The following is a 24,031-nucleotide window of genomic DNA, read 5'->3' as shown; positions in this document are numbered from 1 at the left end:
GAAAAACATTCGGAGAAAGATGATTTAAAGTGGGATTGAGACGAGCACACACGTGGACATTGGGGCAGACTTTATCAGTCATTATGGAATCATGATAGACCTCTAACGAAATCGACAGCACTACAAACATCGAATCGAAAACCACCAGCTCAGTTGTTGATGTGGTAATTGTAAAAGCCTTCAATAATAGTCAACCGTTTGCTTATATTCCAGCTGAGTTTAAAGAACTGTACGTGTCAAACAGACACCAGCGAGTATATCAGCAACAACGCATCATATCGAGACCAAGGGTACCCCAGTTTTTTCTCGCCAACGTCGTCGTCTGCTTGGTGCTAAGTTAAGAGACAATTCCAGTATTTGGTAGAACAGGGCAAATGTCGCCCTTCTAAAAGCAACTGTGTGGGGACTATCGAGCCGTTAACAATATCACCATTCCAGGTAAATATCCTATCTTATTCGTGAAAAGATTTTCGTTACATGTTGGAAGGTAACATAGTCTTTTAAAAGATTCACTTGGAGAGAGCTTTTCATCAAATTCCTGTTGAGTGACGTACCCAAAACGGCAATTACTAACCCCTTCGGATCGTTGGAATTTGTGTAAAAAACAGATGTAAAAAAGACCTTGTATAAGCCACACTGCGTCAGAGGTCGCCATCGATGCGTTCCTCCATCAAGTTATCAATACAAAATTGCAACCAATCGGATTTTTTCTAGGAAACTTCCAAACAGACAACATAAGTTTAGTGTGTATGACAGCGAGTTATTGGCAATCTACAAAAGAAGAAACGACCACAAACCCGAATTAGAAAGCTCGATTTTATTTCACAATTCAGCAATGACCTGCGACACATCGATGGCAAAAGGAACACGGTCGCTGACACATTATCCCGAATATAGACAATACTCGAGAAGAAGTCCACAGTGATAGAAGCATCAACCATAGTCAAAGAGCAATCAATTGACCAGAATTTCTCGAATATTATGAGTGAAAACAAATATTTTTTAACATCACTTATTGTCAAATCTTTCGTAATTTCAGGAAGTACTAAACCACTCTACTGGGACACTAATTCCACTAGAATTCGACCAGTCGTCCCAAAAACACTACGCAGTCGAATTATTTTTCAAAAGCTATTCACGTTTTCTTTCGAAATGACGCTGTACGAAAACCTTTACAGCAGCCGTATGTTGGGCCTTATATTTAGCCATAAGGAAGTACTTCAAGCTGAAAATAAGGAACCGAACGGTAAACATTTCAATTGATCAACTTAAAACCGCTTTTATTCTTAAAGTGTTAGTAAATGATTCCATACCGGAACGAGGGTGTAATATCCAAAAGAAGCATTGTCCGCAAAACTACCCTCATCTACATACACAACAAGGTCTGGAAGAAAATTTCAACTAAAAAATCCGTTCTGAGGAGGAGTGGTATGGCGATTCGGTTCTAAATGTACTTGTAAATTACACATTTAGCTAAGTCATAAATTTCTCTAAATTTTACACTTCTTCTTTTATTTCCTTTTATGAAAAGTACGAATGATATGAATAGAGCGATAATAATCTTCCTCTTTATTTGTTCTGCTTACACCTCGTGCAACAAATCTTATATTACATATTTGTAAGTTTATAGGTTAACTAATAATTTCACTTGGTTATAATTTATAAATTCCATAATTGTTAGTGCGTTGGAGTTTCATGTGATAGGTCTTGGGTTTGATCCCTACCGATGCCATCTAAAGTTTTTTTCACGGGTATTGACACTTGCCAGGAATTGACACATTCTCCAAGAGTAATTCTTTCTCAAATAAGCCGTTTGGATTCGGCTTATAAACTGTAGGTCGCCCCCTTGCCTGACAACAGTACTCGGACACAGGAATGGTCGAGAGTTGTAAGGCACTACGCCCTAGTTTTCAACGGACTGTAGCGCCAGCCAATTTAATTATTTTTAACCAGCAAAGCCTCGACTCGACAGCCATTTAAACGATGTTATATTTCACACATAATGTCATGTATAAGGCTCGCAATTAGAGATAAAACCTTTTTGATATCTCATATATAACTTGTTAACTTCCCCTACGTCCCTAGAGTCTAAATAAAAGATTTAAAGAGAGATTTCTTTGCAAGCTTGTGTACGTACGTTTGTTAATTGCACTTGTAAAACCTTTTGTGTCATTTGTCTGATGGGCTTTTCATACGTAATAGTTTTCTGTTTGATTGCTCAATCACTAAAAATACTCCAAAAATCTGTGTTAGACAATTCAATTCAAATTTTGCGTTAAATTTGAAACATTATTTACAACAAGAAATTAAAAACTAAGTTAAACTATACTAGCTTAAGGCAAGCATATTATGCGTAAAAGAGTCTGGTGCAGATAGAGGACTTAAGAAAGGACCATTAAGAATCAAAATACAAGATAATGTTATGCCTCTTAAGTTAATTCAAGCTCCAGAAACTTCCTACGGAAACTTCTATTAAATATGCCATAAGAATTATGAGGACTTAGCGTACAACACTTAATGCTGCACAAAATAATATTATGCAACCATCAAATTTTATTCCAACTCATTTAAACTAATTTCTATAAAACGAGAATCAATTGTCCCTAAGGACCTTTCAAGACGTCAATTCCATTAATCCACCATTAAATTAAAAAAAAAAAAAACAATTTCTACTTGAAATGACCTTAATTTCCCTAACATAAGTTAAGTATCTCCCCATCCCCTGTTGAACCTTAAGAGTAAGTATAGACCTATTCTAGGAAAACGGAACTCCGGATTGCCCATCATCAGCTTCAACAGCAAATTGATTCAAATCGAACAAACTTTAGCTCTTTGGACTTTTAATTGCCTGACAGTAGTCCCGATGTTGATGCCCTAACCCATTAATGTACAAATGAGAGTCTTGTGTTGCTGTCCATTTTAATTTTAATATAAAACAAATGTTGGTAGATATATAATAATATAACTGTGACTGTGACTTTGTTGTTTCGAGCGATGGTGGGAAATGGAAAATGGGAAATGTGCTGGGTACAGTTGGTTTTGATACCTACTTTGGGCTTTTCATTGATTGCGTGTGAGTTTGAGTCAAATTAACTGCTGACTTTTTGTATTTTAAGGTCGACCTTTTTTCTATCTTACAGCAGAGGTCAAAGGTTGTCAAATGCGAGGAAAAACTATGACTATGAAAATAATAATGATGATAATATTCCCTGGGGAGCGATTTTATTTTGTTCGTCCTTATTCTCTGCATTGCAGGAGCAGGACTCGAATTTTTATTTTTGTTTATAGACTTTTTTATAGTTAGCGGCTGGATACTGGATAGATTGTTTGTGAGCTGCGCTGTGCGCTGGGCCTTCGTCATCTAAAACTTTTGTCATTCTAAACTTTGCGAACTCGAAAACCACAATCCATGAATATAAACGATTATCTTCCGGTCTTCCATTAAGGCCACGTTATAGAAGGATGGAGGTCCAAATGGCTTGTCCAAGCATAGCTGGTTGCTGGTTCTTGGTTGTTGGTTGTTGGCTGGTGCGGTTTGGGACTAGGAAGAATGGTTAAAAAAGTTTATTTTTTACGTTTTTGTTGGTTTTGTTCTTCGATGGTTGTTTGGTTTTTATTTTCCTGCGGCATGTTCTTTGGTTTTCGGTTAGTTTGTTTAGTGCCTTGTATACTGTGGTACAGTGGGACAAAGTGGGATTTAAGATTGAGTATGAGTTGGAAGAGTTTTATTATATTGATACACATTTCTTAACGTCTTAAAGGATTTGAATGAATTGTTATAGGCAAGTCACCAAGAGACACACATCAACTTTAAGTAGAACTCTTAAAAAATTGTTAAATTTTCCTGTTTTTCCACGTAATGATGTCCCATAGTACGAAATGTCGGTCGGAAAACTAAAATAGAGGAAAATCCTGTGACATTGTATCCTTTTTTATGTTCATTGGGTTCGCTTTGAGGCTGCGAAAAGTTATCACTCTGTGGTGTTATCGCATGAATGATATCCTTTAATAGTTCCTTACCTCTGTGTTTTTGTTTAGGTTGGTTCGGGCGTATTATCCATGATTGGGAAATGTTCTCGTTTTCTTTTTTTCGAAGGTAGTTTATGTAAGGAAGGCAGTGTCCTTTGGTTTCTGTGATGATGATGATGATGATGACATATTTTGTTGGTTTTCACTTTATTATTCGAAAAAAGAGTGTTTAAAGCCTCGTGTAAGTGTATCGTTGGATTGTTGGAAAAGAGCAGGAGCTTGATGGATTTTTAAATTTTTACTCTTTTTTTGTTAGTTTTGATGTTAATGGTAAAATATTGTCTTTGTCTTTGGAAGATTGGATTTTTAAAAACAAAATTTTTAAAAAGAAAAAATAAATTATGAAGAGCTCTGTTTTGTTGTTTTATTTAAAAACCCTATATTTTCAAGGTAAAAAGGTACGAACATATTTAATTAAAAATAGTTATTTATTATGTTGTAAGGTTGCTGATCGATATGTCTTCAAATAAAACAGTGAATTTATTTGTTTGAAGAAATTTACTTATGTTGAACGTATCCTTTGGTATTTATCTGAGGTCCAAGGAGATATTTTTAAGTGCACTATCTTCACAGGGGGAAATAACATCACCACCTTACTTACTTACTTACTTAAGATGGCGCTACAGTCCTGTGTGAACAGGGGCCTCACCCAACAAACTTTTCCATCTAGCTCGGTCCCCAGTTTGCGCTCCAAGTCCAAGTACAGCTCGTCATTCCATCTTCTCATCCATTCCCCTTCGATGCATACGTGACCGTAGGTCACACGAAGAACGTTTCTCTCGAACCGAACAAAAGTGCTTTTATCCGCTTTTGTCATAGTCCATGCTTCTGCACCGTATAGCAGAACGGGGATGATGAGGGTCTTATATAGCCACACTTTGGTCCCTCGAGAGAGGACTTTACCACTCAATTGCTTTTTGACTATAAAGAAACAGCGGTTAGCAAGGGTTATTCTGCGTTTGATCTCAGCGCTGGTGTTGTTTTCTGCGTTTATAGTGGAGCCTAGGTAGACGAAGTCTTGAATACCTTAAATAAATGTCTGTCGATGGTGCCGTTTTGACCAAGACGTCGTTGTTGTATGTCCTTACTTGATGACAGCATGCACTTTGCCTTCATTACCCGTTAAACAGATTTTGCCGCCTCTGCCTCAATACTCACAAAAGCCCCATTGACATCACGCTGAATTCTTCCGGTTATGTCAATGTCATCAGCATGTGCTAGTAATTGGGCAGACTTTTGAAAGCAAGATGTTAAAAAAATGACATGACAGAGCATCACATTGTCTGAAACCTTTTTAGACATCGAAAGGTTCTGCTAAGTTGTTTCCAACCTTTATGGAGCAGCGTGAATTCTCCACCGTCATCCTGCACAAACGGACGAGTTTGGCAGGGATGCCAAAACTAGACATGGCTCTATACAGCTCGTATATGTGGCCTTGAAATCGATGAAAAGATGGTGGGTGTCGATTTGGTGTTCTAGGGTTTTTTCCAGGATTTGCCATAATGTGAATATTTGATCAACTGTGTACTTTCCTGGTCTAAAAACACTGATAAGGACCTATCAGGTTGTTGACGATGGGCCTTAGACGTTCACATATTACGGCAGAAAAGATTTTATAGGCGATGTTAAGTATCCTGATTCCTCTATTTCAGGATCGTGCTAACAATACTAAGGTTCATTCATCGGGCATGCTTTCTTCCGACCATATCTTACATATAAGTTGGTGCATGATCCTAACCAACTTATCTCCAGCTCCTTTAAAGAGCTCGGCATTCAAGCCATCCGCTCCAGCGGCTTTATTAAAATTCAGCTTAGATATGGCAATCTTTACTTTGTCTAAGTCGGGAGGACGGGATTGTTGGCTTTCGTCGTCTATATTGAATGGATCATCCTGCCTGACAGCGAAATTCAGTTCTTCGTCGCCGTTATACAGTCTGCAGAAGTGGTCCTTCCATATCCTCAGCATTGACTGCGGTTCCACTATGATGTTTCCACTTTTGTCTTTGCAGCCTTCCGTTCTAGGTTTATGTACCTGTGAATTTCTTTTCAGCTGTTCATAAAACTTTCGAACTTTATTTCTGATTTTAAACCTCTCAACATCTTCGACCGCACGCTTCTTATGCCCTTGCTTTTTCCTCGTCTTTTTTTGCAGCGCCGCTTTGCGTGCCTGTTGTTTGGCCACATTTGCCTGCCGACATTCTTCATCAAACCAGGGGTTCCTTGTTGGTGGCTGTTTGAAACCCAGCACATCAGAGACAGCTTCTCTGATTGCATCTTGGCAAAGTTGCCACTGGTTTTCGATACATTGTGTTGGCGGCAGTGAACTTCGAGAGAGGTTACTTGTAACTCGATCGGAAAAGGATTTGGCGATCTCTGGCGATTGTAGCCGTTCGACGTTGTACCTTCTCCCAGCACCTCCCTCTTTTACCTTGGGTCTGGAAATCCGAATTGCTACCTTAGCTACAACGAGGTAGTGGTCCGAGTAGATGTTAGCTTCTCGGAAAGTTCGGACATCCATGATGCTGGAAGCGTGTCCGGCGTCGATGGCAATATGGTCAATCTGGTTGACGGTAGATTGATCTGGAGAACTCCAAGTTTCTGTGTGGCAGTTGAGGTGTGTAAAACACGTACTGACGTTTGCCCGCAGCAAAATCTATGAGCCTGAATCCGTTGTCGGAAGGGTTCTCGGGCAGGCTGTTTTTCCCGATTATTCCACTAAACATGTTTTCCTAGCTTGGCATTAAAATAGCTCAGGACAATTTTAATATCGTAGCTAGGGCACTTCTCATTTGTTTTGTGTAGGAGCTCGATGAAAGATATCTTTTGTGTTGTCGTCTTTCTCTTCTGTACGTTCATATCAGGTTAATGTTTCCGAATTTATTTATGTAATATACCTAATAATTGTATGGTCATGAGGCGCTCATTGATGCACCAATAGCTCAAGACTTCTTGCCTTGGTCTGGCTCCAATGAAGAAGCCGCATTCAAATAAGCGCTGTTGGTTTTTGTGGTAGCGTGCATATCCGAAGTTCGTTGTCCTTAATTCGTTTGCGTTGGTTGTCAACAGTAAATCCGTCCGTATCCGAGGCTTGTTGGTGCTTCACAACTATGAAAGCTTTTATGTGGCCAGGAAGTCACCCCGAACAGCACAACCCCCAACCTGGGGCCAAAAGCACAATTAATATTTAATAAATAGTATTTTCTTAAAGAAACTAATATTTCGCTACAATGTAAAACAATTTCTTCACAAACGCAATTTATCAAATAGCAGCTGTCAAATTGAAATGTCACTGTGGGAAGTGTTTCCGAACGCTGAACTGAAGTTTAATCGGCAGAATATTTTCGGTTAATTTGAACTGCAAATTGAATTGAGTTCAAGGGTTAAACGAAACTAATTGTCCTTGAAGCTGATTCATTCAATAATCTGTAATGTTTTGGCTGTTCATAAATTAAATATAAAAGGTTAGGCCACTTTGTATGGTAACATAAATTATCACCCACTAATATAAATAAACACAAAAATAATAAAAAACACAAATCTTGTGAAACGATTCTGAACTTTATTAATTCTATCAGAACATTTTTTTTGGAAATGGTTTATTGTGATATAAGCATACTCAAAAAAAGATCTAACTAATGAATTATATACTGACATAAGGGTGTACGGATCACTGAAGCCAGTTAAATTCCTTTTTATGAAACCAATTATTGTAATGGCTTTGGCAACAATAGTTTCAACGTGCGGAACAAATAAAAATTTGGAATCAAATAAAACACCTAAATCAAGAAAAAATGTAAAGTGAGTTTCGTATAGAAACAGAGATAGCCAAACATTTCTAAACAATAAGTTTAAGATAGTAAACAATGCACCAGTAAGATAAGGGGCCTATTATGTAAGACAACTAAGAAAAAAGTTGAGTCGTAATCCGGTAATCGGTATTACCGAACATAACTAGTTGAATGTCACAAGTCAACCAGTAGTCAACTAAAGAATGGTTGACTTTTTAAGTGTGTTCGGGGTATTACGAGTATGTAAGCCAGTTTCCATTTTTTAAGAAAATGAAGAAAAAATTTAAGGTTTACAAATAATAATATAAACATCTGTAAGAAAATAATTTTTTTAGATTAAAAATAACTAAACTTGCCCAATTCGAGAGGTTGGTTGAGGTTCTGCAGCAGAAACCTGAGCTGGCCAGAGGCAAGAGACAATTCGGTTCCTTCTGCCATGAAACGTAGGGCAGTGCAGAGTTTGAGAATTGGTGGGATTGCGGAGGAACGCTGTGGTTTCAAATGATCTTTGATTTCATTTATCACATAAACAAATGCGTCTTTGTTGAGTCTAAAATAACTTATAAATCTGAAACAAAACGAACACATCAACACTCATCAAAGAATTTGTTTATAAATAATACTTTTTGTTTGGAAGTTCAAATGGATTGGATTGATCTCGAATATTTTTTCTCATCAGCGCAACATTCAAAGGATTTTCTTCTTCCGAATTTCCAAGAAACAAATCAATAGAACTCTCCATTTCCTATTATTTTGTTTTTTTTATAAAATCTTGCACTGAATTCAAAATTTTGAAATTCCTACGTATTTTACTTTACACAGCTGATTTTGACACAAAACAAGCACATAAAAGTAGGCAACGTATTTGGTCTACTCAAGACTCAACTGAAAAAAGTTGTCTCCCATAATACGATTTTTTCTTGCAGTTGTCTTCAAATTGAATTGTCTTGATTACAACTTAACTAAGTTGAGTTGTGATCCATAATAGGCCCTTAAGTAATCGAGAACTATTTTGATTTGAAGTTTTAAAAGGCCATAAAGTCACTTTTAAAAATAATTTAGGATTAATAGCACATATGAGATTTAAGTTGAACTTTATGGTTTACATAAATCATCAATAAATATTATAGATGAAAGTGGGCCAATATAATTAGTCTGAGGAAATCCTGAGGTATTTTAATAGATCTTTAAGTTCGATTGTCAAGTTCAATCTTTTGGTATATATTCGTTAAGAATAAAGAAATCAACTAAAGGATATTGGAGTGAATCGCAAAGCTTTCGAGCTTACGAAGCAGTATGTTGTGGCACACTTAGTTAAAAGCTTTGCTAAAATTAATACAATAATATCGGACGTGGTAGGTCGAGCAGAAAACACTCTTGACTTGTTTCTTACCTCTGACCCTGATAAGTACACTGTTTACACTGTTAGTGTTCTATCTCCTCTAGGCATATCTAACCATTGTGCCATATCAGCAAATTTCTCGTGTTAGAACTCTCCAGTTTAAAAAAGAGCTCCTTAGAGAACCGTTTGGCAATACGAGAAAGCCAACTGGGACGGTCTCAATAATTATTTTAGGATCTTTAACTGGTCACTATGCTTCCTCGATAGTGACGTTGACGCCAGCGCTGATATGATCACAAGTTTGATTCTCTTGGAAATGATAACTTTTATCCCGAATAGGACCTAAGGAAAACTCATGGTTCGATGCGAGCTGTAAAGAGGTTATTAGGGTTAAGAAGGTAAGTTTCTGCTGTTTTAAAGCCAATCCAAAACCGGAAAACCGGAATAAGTTCAAGCAAGCTAGGAAGGCCTGCAACACCCATATTCGACGGACCAAATTTTTCCATGACCAAAAATTACGGCAAAAAATACTGCAATGTCATAAAGGCAGTACAAATTTTTGGTCATTTGTAAAAAATATGAGGAATTCTTCCTCTTCCTCGGTTCCTACGCTCGTTGTGAATGACACTCCATTTGTAAGCTCTTTAGAGAAAGCAAATCTCTTTGCTAAGCAGTTCGCCGCCAATTCAACGCTGCCAGTGAGTGTTATGACTCCGCCTGTACTTGAGCGAGTTAATGATTCTATGGGGCAAATCTTTTTTCGCACTCGTACTGTAGCGAGAGTCCTTAAAGATCTTAACATACACAAATCTGTGGTCCGGATGGTATCCCCGCTATTGTTCTTAAGAGGTGTTCTTCATCGCTGGCAAAACCACTGCGTAAGCTTTTTCATCTGTCCTACTCCTCAAGTCTCGTTCCGATCGGATGGAAGACAGCATTTGTCCAGCCTATTCCCAAAAAAGGCGAATCTTCCTCACCGTCTAGTTATCGACCGATTGAACTTACGTCCCTTCTTTCCAAGGTCATGGAAACGCTGATTAATTATCAGCTCAAGAAATATCTTGAAGAACGGAAGCTTCTTAATGACCGACAGTATGGCTTTCGTAGCAATAGGTCCACTGGTGATCTCATGGTTTATCTCACCGAACAGTGGAACAAATCTTTACATAGCTTTGGAGAAAGTAAGATTATTGCACTAGATATTTCAAAACCATTTGATAGGGTTTGGCATCAGGCTCTCTTATCGAAAATGCGTGCTTTCGGTTTGCATGAATCCCTCCTTCATTGGATTAGTAATTACCTTTCGAATCGTTCAATACAAGTTGTTTTGGATGGATTCAAGTCTGAAAACCACAAATAAATGCTGGTGTGCCCCAGGGCTCTGTTCTATCTCCAACACTCTTTCTCATTTTTATTAATGATCTCCTGTCTGCAACATCTAATCCAATACATTGTTTCGCTGACGATAGTACTCTTAGCTTTTCATATTCGTTTTCAGATTCACACCCCTCTTCTTCGGATGTGGAACTGCAACGACAAAATATGATAAGCTCATTAAATTCCGACCTAAACAGCATTGGCTTCGAAAACGCAATGCTGTCTTGTATCGTTAAAGCGAAATATACCCCCCCTGCCATTATCCATAAATGGCACTTGCATCGAGGAAACTGAACATCTCGATATTCTTGGTATGTGTATCACCAACCACCTTTTGTGGAACGATCACATACGCGATGTCGCCAAAAATGCCGCAAGATGTTTGCGTTTTCTAAGGCGATGCAAGAAGTTTTTCTCCCCCTCTGATCTGGCTGTTATTTACAAGACTTATATACGTCCAAAGCTTGAGTATAACTCCCATATCTGGGCTGGTGCTCCTGCAACTTACTTAAGCCTCTTGGACAGTATTGAACGTAGAGCATTTACACTGATTGGTGATATTACCATCATAAGATCATTTACGTCACTTGAACATCGTGCTTTATGCTCTAGAGAAATAGCCAGCTGCATTCCTCCCCTTATACAGTTCAACCGTAATACTCGCGCTTCTAGGAATGCTCATCAATATACACTCGAGCCCAACTTCGGTCGTACTGTCAAGTACAGAGATTCGTTCTTTAGCCGTACTATGCGAATGTGGGATGCCTTGCCACACTCTGTCTTTCCCAGCTATTGCAATATTCATGAATTCAAAACCAATGTGCACCGACATCTCCTTTCAAACCCTCTCTTCCTTTCCTAGTGCTCACACTGTGTCTACATAATAAGGGTAATATATCCCTTTGAGTGTGCGCTTATTATAAAAAAAAAAAAAAAATAACAAAAGCGGGAAAACAGGCCAAATTATAGTAACAGTTGGTCTACCCGTAATAAAACTATGTTTGGAGTCACTTAAATGTTCAAGGAAATTATGCACAGCTAAAATATGCCTCTGTTATTTTCAATAGATTATAAAATAATCCGAACGATAAACATAAGTTTCAAACAGTGAGCAATTGAAAGCAGACGGACCTAAAACATTTTCTTTAAGACAATAGCAGGAATACCATAAACACCAGGAATGTGAATGGGCTGAAAGTTAAGATTATGTAAGCCATTTAAAACAACACAGAAATCAAAGTTTATTGAACCAATACCAACCTTAGGGGCAGTATCTGAAATAAAATCACAATAATCTTGTGAAACTGATTTAAAAAAATTAGCAAAAAATTTGAGTTTTATTAAAATCAGTAGAACTATCTCCTTTAAAGTTTATTGAAGTTGAAATACCAATCAAATTTCTTTTAGAATAAATAAAAGACCAACATTTTTTTAGAGCACTCTTAAAATAAAGCTCAATATTCGAGACATAATTTCTATGCAATAATTTAACGAAATTGTATTAATTCTTTACGAAATTGACAACACTTTTGTTTTTCATTTAACATGTTTGTCATTTAATACTTAACATATGATTTACTTTATGAATGAGTCAACCACGGAGGTCTTGAGACGTTCTTTTTTGTCCTATAGGGAAAAACAAATCAAAAGTTTTACCAAAGCTACATGCAAAATGGTATATCAAAGTCTTTAAGTGTATGTTTAAAATTTCAGTTTTCCAGCCTACAGTTAGAAGATTATTTTCGATTTTGAATTGTCACATTAAGTTTTTAATAACTGTTTTATTGTATTTCAATATGTAATACTCATTGAATTGTTCAACAAATTATATGAAACAATATAAATGATTGCAAATTTCTATTCTTCTTTCGAAATAATTGTCAAATATTCCTGAAAAGAAATATCATCACAGTTTGACATTCTGAACTGTCAAACCATAAAAAACAATCATCTTACAATCATCTTCTCATCCAGATGAAAGAATACCCGTTTTATGGTACATAAATTTCAATGTTTTTTGTATTTCCCTAAAACCTCATCACATCACATCCTGACGTATGTTGTATTTTTATACAAAACAAACAACTTAACCACAAAACTCAAAAATAAATTCCAACCAACCAAAACGTTTTAAATTTTATTTCCGGATTTCCTCACTTTATACGTATTAATATTAAGAACAAAAACAAAACCCTTACCCGCATTACATTACATAACTAGCAAAACCATACTGAAAAGTCAAAAATATTTCCGACATCATGCTCATTTTTGCTGAAATGAAATTCTTTATTTCCAACTCAAACCTTTCTCCCACAACACACGAAACTCGATTAAAGCTAACTTAAAAATAAAAACAAAAAAGAAAATCCTATACGAACGAGTGATATCTTTCCATTTTCCTCTAGGACTCCCTTTACCCCCTCTCCCCCACCCTATAAAACAACATAGAAGAATGGAACTTAACGCATCTGAAGTGGAAGTCAAACCGAAAAACCGCTCCAAATTTATATGGGAAAATAGGGATTTCTTTTCGTCTAAATTTGCCATGTCCTTGAAGGGTTTTCTATTGTTTATGAAAGTATAGTAGTTGTCCTTATTTTGTGTTCGTTGTTCCTTCTAACCCTTTTGCATGGAATTTTTCATCTGCATAAGAATTTTTCCTGCCATCAGGCATATGTTTCCTTCCACTTGCGAGTTAGGACGAGAAAACGACAACGACAACGAAGACGAAGCTAAGGATGAGAATGACGACAAGGACGCGATGGCGACACGGTTGGTGGTCCTGGTTCAGTTCCTGGTCTGGGTTAAGTTGGAGTTTCCTACAAAATACCTCTAATTGTTTTATCCCTTTTTTTGTTTTTTAAAAGAGGGAATGCGGGCATACAACGAACAGCACCAGATGTTTAAGCAGGATATAAGGTTCGTCCTGATGTTCCGCATGTTCCGTATAGTAAAATGTATATGAAATATGTTTTTAAGCCATTGTTCCATGAAAAACGGCAATCTTTGTCTATGTTATGTCGAGTTGATGCTGCTGTTTATCACTTTAGCAAGAACACAGGACACAGAATACTCATTCAAATTCAGGAGGAATTTTTGATCCTGATGATGGTGAAAGACTGAGCCAAAGTGTGACGACAGCTATACACGAAGAAGAAGAGGGGGCGGGCGTTACACGAAACAGAAACTCAACCATAACTGAAGAGTGTTAGTCAAAGGTATTCTTGGTATTTTTACTAAATATTCAATAAGCGACTAACAAACATCAGCAGCAGCAGCAGCACAAGTTCCAAGTTCCGACTTCCAAGTATTTTAATGAAAAGCCAGAGATATTTTTTGATTATGGCAAATATTTGTGGCTTTTTTCTTTAACTCCTCTGCACATATATGTATATGTATGGGTATGTGTTTTCTATAGTAAGATAATAATAATAATATAATACAGTGTGTGGTGTCCTTGTTTTCTTCTATGGCTTCAAGGCGTAAACCAAACCATCGGCCAGGTAGGTAAATGTTTGGAATAAATTTCTTAGAAGACAGGAAATATATAGGTACTCGTACAATCTTTAGATAGACAAGAATTTCCATATACGAAATGCATTCATGCGATGATTATAATATGGGGATAAGATATTTCTAAGGATATTTGCATATTCTATACTCGTATCCTTACTTTTATATAGGTATAGAGATATAGTCTATAGATACGTGTATCATAAATTTCGGATTAAGATGAAATTTAGGTTGGTTTTCAGATTAATTCATATTGAAATGCTTTAAACCCATACTTGATGGTAGGTATAGCTTTTATGAGAGTATCATTATTTGGAAAATTTATATAAAGTATGAAGATGAAATAATAAACATATATATGTAGGTAGGTGAGCAGATATTCAATTTTCACAACGAGTATATAACAATTAACATACATATGGGTTAAGAACGAATGAAATAGGTTAAGTTAAGAAAATATGCCATGACTTGTACAAAATGGGCCATCTAGACGATATATAGATTATTTTGACACTGACAGGTGTTACCCGCTCAAAATTTTGACAGTAAGTCGGTATTCTTACTCCAAGGAACGAAATAATTCAATTACACTTCAACAGCAGCGTAGGGAAATATTGAGAATAGTGTAGGCAAAACACTATGTTTAAATAGATTTTGGCCAAAATGAAGCACCCACCTTAAGCTTGTGCAAAAAGTTCGTGAGACTTTTGTAAATATTGATAAATTTATTTTGTATATCAAAAGCTGTGGACAAGAGTGTTAGAAAAGACAAGCCTTTAAGTCCAACAACTTCTTGCCTGTACCAAGCTCAACCGAGTACAAGAGCAATATCAAGAAAAACTAAATTTGGAAGGCCACATAAACCATTTGAAGAGTGCAACATAAAAGTGAAAAAGGTACAATTTAGTCATATAATGATCACCAAATCGCCGGAAATTGTGCTCAATCATGAGATGAGTCTGGGGCCCTGTGGAAAGCATGACACAAAGAATATAGTTCGAGAGCTTTCCTTTTTTTCGCCAGCTCGTGAAAGAAAGTTGTAGAAAACTAAAATTGGAAAAAACAAAACAAAAATTTAACCTAAAGGAGTTTTAAGCCTTATTTAAGATGAAACAAAATGCTAACTTGACTCAAAGTGATGGTAGCAAAAACTTCTACAGAAGTCGCCTTACAAGGCCTAGGCGATATAACGTCAAAATGTTATGCGAAGGTTAATGCAATGTTCTTAAATCAAGTTAGTTCGAACAGCTTAGGCTTTTTATATTTAAATGAAGATGAGACCGAAGTTCTGCACAAATCCGTTATAAACAAGATTTATTTTTGCAAACTTGGTCCCATAATGATAGTATACAAAATATCGAATAACATCATTTAGAAGATTGTCAGACCTTATTCTACAAGAAGACCTGTTGGTAATTCTGTGACAAAAAAAAAAACAAAAGATGACATAAGAGTACTCGTAGAAACCGTTACAATGGAAACAAATATTTAAAACATTACTTTAAGTTTTTTAAACGTAAAAATTAGTAACGCTTTAATTAGGACTATGTATAGGATGGTAAAGTCTGTAGAAGTTTGTCACAATACGACTATTCGTATTGTATGTGTTTCTAATAGGGCCCATTAACTACAAAAACTGTTTGAGCAAACGAATGAATTTTGTTGTTGTAAAAATGTTTATGCAAACTGTTTGAGAAGTGTGAACCGATGATGACAAAATCAAAAAATTTTAATTTTCTGTGCCTGCACGATTATGTTTGTGTGAATTTTTGAGTTTTTTGAATTTTTCTCAAACCGATGCCAATTTTCATAGAGTTAACATGAATAAAAAAGAGGAACAGGTATTGTGGTGTGTAAAAAGTAACGAATATTGCAATCGGGTATTAAAAGCAAACGCATATGAAGTGTTAGTTGAAAAACTTAAAGAATTATAGATAATGGCGCTGATCGAGAAAAATAAAATAAATACCTTCGAAGCGGAATTAAAATAATCAGAAAATTTTGGCATGACAATCAGGATTAATTATATTAAAATTATTAGTGTCTTCAACATATAATTCATTTTGATCATATAATTTTACTAGATTTTGGCGGAGAAAGTTGTGCAAATGGCAGCAAGCTTAAACTATTGTTGTTATTTTATCAGTATCCAGGTTTATTGTTTTTTGTAAAATTCTGAAGCCCGACGTCTAGCTCGCTTAAGACGGTAATTAAAAATTATTTCTTCTTTATTTAATGTGTTGGTGACTATATTGCATCATAATATTTTCCTGCAACGGGAATGCATCATCTGCACAAAAACATATGGCAATTCACCACTTGATTCTGAAACAGGTTCTGGGTTTGGCAAGCCCAGTGTCCTCCTATTTTTAAGTTTTTCATTGAACTTCGCATCTCTAAATATAACCCCATCTGACGCTTTTCCATTGATTCACGTTGACCATTAAAAATTCATAATTTTGCGTTTGTGAGCGCCATGAGTCTAATTGGAAAATTGCGTTTATAGCTGAAATAGAACGATCCAGAACCAGGTGGTTAGTTATATTGACGTGCTCCCCGTCTATAGCACCTACACAGTGAGGAAAATTCCATATATCATTAAAATGTTTAGCTTCTTTTTTGCATTCATGTTCATTTTTAGGTAGCTGAAAATGTAGATATATGTATAACTTCGTTAAATTATTATTGTATTTAGTTAATTATAAATATAAAAATTATACACATACCTTCTCGTATATGTTATTAATTTTGTTTTATTTTCAGGATATTGAAAATCCGGAACAAAGGTCATTTAAAAGAAATCAGGTTTCCAATGATGAGGACAAGTTAATAAAAGAGGCTGGGATACGACCCACACTGATAACTTCCCATCCCGTCTGTCGATTTGTCTTGCTTAAAAGTATGTCTTTATCAATTTTTACCAAATTTGAATACTATTTTTTGTAGATTTTATTTTTTATGAAAAAACGGATTGTTGGATTTTTATATACAAATTACTGAATATCAAAAACAATATTTTCTGTGAAATAAAATAAGTTTGAAGCCAATATCTTTAATTTTTAAAAAGCTATTTAAGTCGAAAGTAAATTTTTACCAGGTTTTAATATTGTTTTTTTTTAGAGTTTTATTTTTTGTAAAAAAACTGTCAATTCGAATTTTTTAAAAATTTTACCAAATGTTGAAAACAATATTTCTTATAAGATAAAATTAGTTTGGAACCAATATTTAAAATTTTTGAGAAGATATTTGAGTCGAAAATCAATTTTTACCAACTTTTGTTAATTTTTTTTTCGGTTTTTAATTTTTTGTAAAAAAACTATTTATTTGATTTTTTTCAAACTTTAACTGAATGTTGACAACAAGATTTTTTGAAAGATAAAAGTGAATTAAAGCCAATATCTCAAAGTCATGAAATGATATTTAAGTCGAAAAACAATTTTTACCAACTTTTATTAATATCTTTTTTAGGTTTTTATTTTTTGTAAAAAAACTGTAAATTCGATTTTTCTCAACATTTTTCAGAATATTGAAAACAATATTTCTTATAAGATAAAATAAGCTTGAAGCCTAAATTTCAAGTTTTTGTTAGATTTTTATTTGTTATAAAAAAACTGTCAATTCGATTTTTCTCAAAATTTTATGAGACCTGTTATGTATAGCGTTACAATTTATGATATTAAATTTAATTCAAGTCTCTAGCGGCATTGGTTCATGAGATATTAAGGGTTTACCAAAATTTTCACCTTTTTTAAACTATAAATAAAATAAAGTGGGTGGCACAACAGTCCGTTGAGAACCAGGAGTTTGTCTTGAAAAAAAAAATAAAGCAACAATATTTTGCATATCATAAAATACGAGTACGTTCGATTTTAATATTTCTTTCTTTTAACGAGATTTTTAGTCGAAGCCAGTTTTTACCAAATATAGTAACATTTTTTCAAAGTTTGTATTCAAGATTTGAATTTGCCGCCATTTGTGCAGTGAAGTGTTGGCAACCCTGAAAAAAAAGCAATTTGACGGATAACAGTATAGGGTTATTAAAAATGGAGCGTTACACGATAGAACAACGTGTCTTCAGTATTAAAGAAGATTTCAAGAATAGTGAAAGCTTGGCGGCTGCAGTTCGAAAATTTCATAAAAAATATGGTCATAATAGTGTTTTAACTTCGTCAACTGTGAAGAGATTATTTGAAAAATTCATGGAGACTGGATCCGTTGGAGACGCCAAACACACTGGTCGTCCAAAAACAAGCCGTTCAAATGTGAATGTCGAAGCAGTGCGTGAGAGTGTTGCTGACAATCCAGGTACCTCAACCTCGACGTCGTGGACAAGAATTGCAAATTTCAAGAACCTCTCTTCAGCGTATACTCACCAAAAATCTGTGTCTTCATGCTTACAAAATTCAATTAACACAACAATTGAAGCCTAATGACCATGTACAGAGAAGAGAGTTCGTTGAATGGATTATTGAACATCAACAAATGGACCCTGATTTTTCGAGCAAAATCATGCTAAGCGATGAAGCACATTTTCATCTTAATGGCTTTGTCAAACGCCAAAATTGCTGCATTTGGGGTTAGGAGAACCCACATGTGATTGTCGAAAAACAAATGCATCCACAACGCGTGACTGTATGGTGTGGATTTTGGGCTGGAGGCATAATTGGGCCATATTTTTTTGAAAATGATGCTGGTCAAGCAGTGACTGTTACTGGTGCTCGATATCGCGACATGATTACACAGTTCTTTCTGCCAAAATTGGATGATATTGATGTGTCCAATATGTGGTTTCAACAAGACGGTGCCACATGTCATACAGCCCGTGAAACAATTCAATTAATGCATGAGATATTTCCAGGTCGTGAACTCTCTCGTTTCGGTGATCAAAATTGGCCTCCTAGATCGTGTGATTTAACACCATTAGACTTCTTTTTATGGGGTTATTTGAAATCACAAGTCTATGTCAACAAGCCCACAACCACCCGTGCATTAAAGGAGGAGATTCAACGCTGCATCAACGAAATTCAGCCACATTTATTTTATGCAGAATGGTCATGGAAAATTTCAACAAAAGAGTGCGCATGTGCCTGCAAAGCCGTGGAGGCCATTTGTCCAATGTGTTATTCCATACATAACCCTTATCCTATGTACTTTACTAGTCAATAAAAATATAACTATCAAAAGACTAAAAACGGCGTTTTATATTTAATTCAAATCTTGCGTTAATTTTGGGACACCCTTTATTATTAACACAGCATAAACTCATTTGTTCCTGAGAACATTTAAAAAAAAATAACGGTTATATGGGGGTATCCTTCTGCACCAATACAAAAAAAAGAGGCTGGGATGCGAACCACACTGATAACTTCCCATCCTGTCTGTCGATTTGTCTTGCTTAAAAGTTTGTCTCGTATCAATTTTTACCAAATTTGCGTACTATTTTTTGTAGATTTTATATTTTATGAAAATAGGGACTGTTGGATTTTTATATAAAAATTACTGAATATCGAAAACAATATTTTTTGTGAAATAAAATAAGTTTAAAGCCAATATTTTTTGAAAAGCTATTTTAGTAAAATAAATTTTTACCGTTTTAGTATTGTTTTTTTGTTTAGGTTTTTAATTTTTTGTACAATAACTGTCAATTCAATTTTTTTCAAAATTTTATCGAATGTTCAAAACAATATTTTTTATAAGACTTTTGAAAAGATGTTTGAGTCGAAAATCAATTTTTATCTTCTCTTATACATTTTTTTAGGTTTTTATTTTTGTAAAAAAACTGTCAATTCGATTTTTCTCAAAATTTTACTGAATGTTGACAACTATATTATTTGAAAGATGAAATAAGTTTGAAGCCTAAATTTTAAGTTTTTGAAAAGATATTCGAATCGATATTCAATTTTTACAAACTGTGAGTAATGTTTTTTTTAAAATTTTATTTTTTATAAAAACCGTCAATTAGATTGTTTTCAAAATTTTATCAGATTTCAAAAAAATTATTCTTCGTTGCACAAAATTGTTTTGGAGATGAGAGCATATTTTAGTCGTAAAAATTTGGAGGTGACAATTTTTTTTTCAGTTTTTTTGATGTATAAAAAAAACAGTTAATTCGATTTTTTTCAAAAAAAATTACGTTTTCTTTTATATCACCAAATGTTCACCTTTTTTTTTGAAATGCGATGGTAAAAAACCACCTACGCAATTTTCTTGAGAGCCCTTTCTGCATCTTTTTGCCTTATTATCTGTATAACAAAATTTATTTCTCACCAACCAACCAACCAATGACGTTAGAGACTTGAATTAAGTGGTATCTTATATGTTGTAACGTGATATCAAAGAAAAAGTATATTTTTTGAAAAAAATCGAATTAACTGTTTTTTTTATACATCAAAAAAACTGACAAAAATTGTCACCTTGTAAATTTTACGTATCTAAAATGATTTTATCTCCAAAACAATTTTGTGCAACGAAAAATAAGATTTTTAACATCTGGTAAAATTTTGAGAAAAATCTAATTCACAACTTTCTTGATAAAAAATAAAAACTTAAAAAATAATAATACTAAAACTTAGTAAAAGTTTACTTTCGACTCAAATAGCTTTTCAAAAATTAAAAATATTATCTTCAAACTTATTTTATTTCACAGAAAATATTATTGTTTTCGATATTCAGTAATTTTTATATAAAAATCCAACTGTCCGTTTTTGTATAAAAAATAAAGTCTACAAAAAATAGTACGCAAATTTGGTAAAAATTGATACGAGTACATATAGACAAACTTTTAATCAAGACAAATCGACAGACAAGATGGGAAGTTATCAGTGTGGGTCGCATCCCAGCCTCTTTTTCATTTTCGGGATGAGACTGGCTTATCGACAAAAATGGTGTGTATTCGATAAGTTCATTCAAATACACAAACCATTTCCCTTAACATAATATTTTCCGAGTATCTCATATTTTTATTATGATAAAAGTGAAGTTTTTTCAACAAATTATAAATCATTATTCAATAAAATACAAATCGCATAGTCTACGGAAAATTCTCTTTATTTTTACAACTTATTTGTTAAAATTAGTTCCGTATGAGAGTCGAAAAAGGGAGACATGCTAACGAAAAAATAAATATGATGATGATGCGTCCAGAAAAAATTTCTATTCAATCTCTAAACGACTGCATTACAAAAATATTTTTATGAAAAATTAAAAAATTTGTATATACATATTCAAAAATTAATTTAAATAAAACCGGTCTAACGATTTTCGAACAAAGAATTGAAAAATTGGGTTTTTTTTGACAAATCAAATGGCACTTACGAGTAGATCTTTGATAACAAACCTATTTTACAGGTATATTTTAAAATCTTATATAGTTATTTTTTAAGCAGTCTCTTTGCATAAAGGACCAAGTTCGTGCAATCAAGTCGTGCATTTCATTTATTTATAAATTATCAATGCGGCTCGCATTTAATTTTTTTTTAAACATTATTTTCGCCCCACCGAGTCAAATATAAAAAACAAATATTTTTTCCATTTTTTAACCAAACCATCAAGCCTAGTTTCAAAAATATTGGTGATTATATTACAAAATTTCAGCTCATCCCATAAGAAGATTAACTTAGATTCCAAGATTTTTCCCTAAGAAACGTTTGGAATTCTCTCTGAAAAAAAAATAGTCACAATAAACTTTTTTTATTTACTGTAACTGATGAACCAAGTTGTTTCAGAGTTATTAAAATTCTGAACGAAAATAATATTTCTTATCAATCAAAGATAAAGACTGGACGAAAATATGCTCAGTTCATTTTAGAAAATGGTGGAGTCTTCTTGATTCCACGGTTGAGTTAGGTTGAAGTGATAATTCTGTCAGTGTCCACGACTCTGCTGGTTTTCAAAATTTAATTTTATTTACCGTATAAAATAAGTGCACAATATTTTTCGGGACATTTTTATCCAGGAACTACTTCGAATCTACTACTACTACTTTCTTTGCTCTACCATTTTCGTTTATTTGAAACTCAAACCATTAAATGCAATTTTCCATTAGTTAAGTATAGTCACGCATTTATTTTTTCAATTTGATGGTTTCATACATGTCTACTCTCCTCTGTCCATATATCGGAATTTGCTTTCGAACTGCATCGACCATCGTAAAATCTATAATCCCAAAACAAAATTCTCTCATTTAATCCAACGAAATTCACCCCAAACAGCAGAGGAACTCCTCGAACTTACCAATATCAGCGATTATAGTTTCAGGTTTTTCTGCCGCCTCGCACATAACCCTGCCCCACGGATCCACAACCATTGAGTGTCCATATGCAACATAATCAGCGTTCACATCGCGGGCCGCTGAAACTGACACCACAAAGAGTTGATTATCATTGGCACGGGATCTCTGCAGTAATTCCCAATGCATTGGGCCTTGAGTAATGCAGAAGCATCCAGGGTACACAATCGCGTCACATCCTTGAAAAAACATCCACAACATTATAGTAGGTGATTATTACCTTGCCAGAGATGAGGCACAACCTTATACGAGCATAGACCTACCTTCTTTCCGATAGACCCGAGCCAATTCGTCAAATCGCATATCATGGCAAACGCCGATGCCGAATTTTCGATTTTCTATTTCGACCACGGTGAACTCGTTGCCCGGTCTTAGAGCTGATGATTCCGTGAATTGTATACAACCGCCAGCTTCAGAATTAAGGTATATGTCAAACAAATGCATCTGGGGGTTAAGTCATTATCAGCATCGGCATCATCATCAGGAACAAGTGCGCGTTGAGCGTTGATAGAAATAAAAGCTTGAATACGATGCTGGAATTATTCAAAACTATACATACCTTGCGGTACTTGCCAATTAGCTTGCCAGCGGGGGACCAAACCGTACAAGTGTTGAACAAATCACCACCATCAGCTTGTTCGATTATCGTCCCGGCTATTAAGTAGAGGCCAAGGTTTTTGGCCAGGTTGGAGAGCACCTGACAGGTCGGGCCCTGAGGCACCTTCTCGGCGAATTGGGCAAAGTGTTCCACTCCGTATGTACCATTGAAGCACTCTGGCAAAATGGCCAGTTTTAAATCAGGATTTTTGGCCTTTGCCTGTTTCACTGCCTCGACGGCTTGGTTGACATTGGCAGTAGGATCTGAACCAACGAGTAACTGAATTAATGCAATTTTCATGGCGGAATTTTTGTGCTAGTCAAAGTATAAACTGTGTATGATATGGTCATTGGAATTGGAGTGGGAATTTATATTGGATTTGTGAGGGGTTTCGATTGAGATTGTCTTATCTCTTTGAAAGTTTTGTTTTTGCATTTATTGTTGTTGGTTTTTGATTAAGTATTGAACTTTGACAATGAGAATGCGGACAACTTGTTTTTCCAACATCAGCATCATAATCGTCGTATCAACCTCTTTGCGACCAATACCTTTGGTTAATTTTGTCTTGTTATGTACTTTTGTTATCATCAATTTACTTTTACATTGGAATGTTTCCAGAAATGATGATAACCCCGAGTGATACGTTGCGTTAGGTATTTGTACTTCAATTTAAAATAAGGTTAAGGAATACCTAAGGTGTTACTGATAAAGCTTGCTTCCAGAATAGGTTGGTGAAGAGATTTGATTTGTCAAGCCTTGACTCATCCTCAGCGGGGAGTACATACTCGCTTTTTCATTATAATAATTTTGTCTCATTTGAAGTGGAATCTTCTTATTATTTTAAAAAGAGAAAAACAAGGAAAAATAGGGTTGCCATCTTATAAAGTATAGTAAGACTATTTTTTACTTTTGTTTGGATTTTAATATTTATATCTTTGTTTGTTTTTAGTTTTAAGTCTGTTCCATATGACATTTAAAAATATTTATTACAGTTTAAAATACACATTAGCGTGGGTCATGTTTTTAATTTTACAAGTTTTGAATTCTAATAATAAAAAGAGGCTGGGATGGACTTACACTGATAACTTCCCATCACG

The 24,031-nt window shown here is 34.9% G+C and overlaps 1 protein-coding gene across 1 annotated transcript; it reads right to left on the bottom strand.

Annotated features, from left to right (window-relative positions):
* Nucleotides 1-22,093: 22,093 nt before the first annotated feature.
* Nucleotides 22,094-23,293, bottom strand: LOC129939517 (omega-amidase NIT2-like). The gene is made up of 4 exons (XM_056047555.1): nucleotides 22,896-23,293; nucleotides 22,600-22,780; nucleotides 22,282-22,515; nucleotides 22,094-22,203 (listed from the first exon to the last, which is right to left on the bottom strand). The coding sequence occupies exons 1-4, from the start codon at nucleotides 23,232-23,234 to the stop codon at nucleotides 22,112-22,114; spliced, it is 846 nt and encodes a 281-aa protein (XP_055903530.1). The 5' UTR covers nucleotides 23,235-23,293; the 3' UTR covers nucleotides 22,094-22,111.
* Nucleotides 23,294-24,031: the final 738 nt, after the last annotated feature.

Source organism: Eupeodes corollae, chromosome 1 (genome assembly GCF_945859685.1).
Source record: "Eupeodes corollae chromosome 1, idEupCoro1.1, whole genome shotgun sequence".
Classification (NCBI taxonomy): domain Eukaryota; kingdom Metazoa; phylum Arthropoda; class Insecta; order Diptera; family Syrphidae; genus Eupeodes; species Eupeodes corollae.
Note: the sequence above shows the minus strand (reverse complement) of the source record. Positions and strands in the feature narration are given on the sequence as shown.

Bases quoted from the DNA above. Each gene is read 5' to 3' on its own strand.
- LOC129939517 (XM_056047555.1), bottom strand. From the start codon at position 23,234: ATGAAAATTGCATTAATTCAGTTACTCGTTGGTTCAGATCCTACTGCC. The intron at 22,781-22,895 runs GTATGTATAGTT...CTTAACCCCCAG, and splicing joins TAATTGGCAAGTACCGCAAG to ATGCATTTGTTTGACATATA. The intron at 22,516-22,599 runs GTAGGTCTATGC...TGTTTTTTCAAG, and splicing joins TCGGGTCTATCGGAAAGAAG to GATGTGACGCGATTGTGTAC.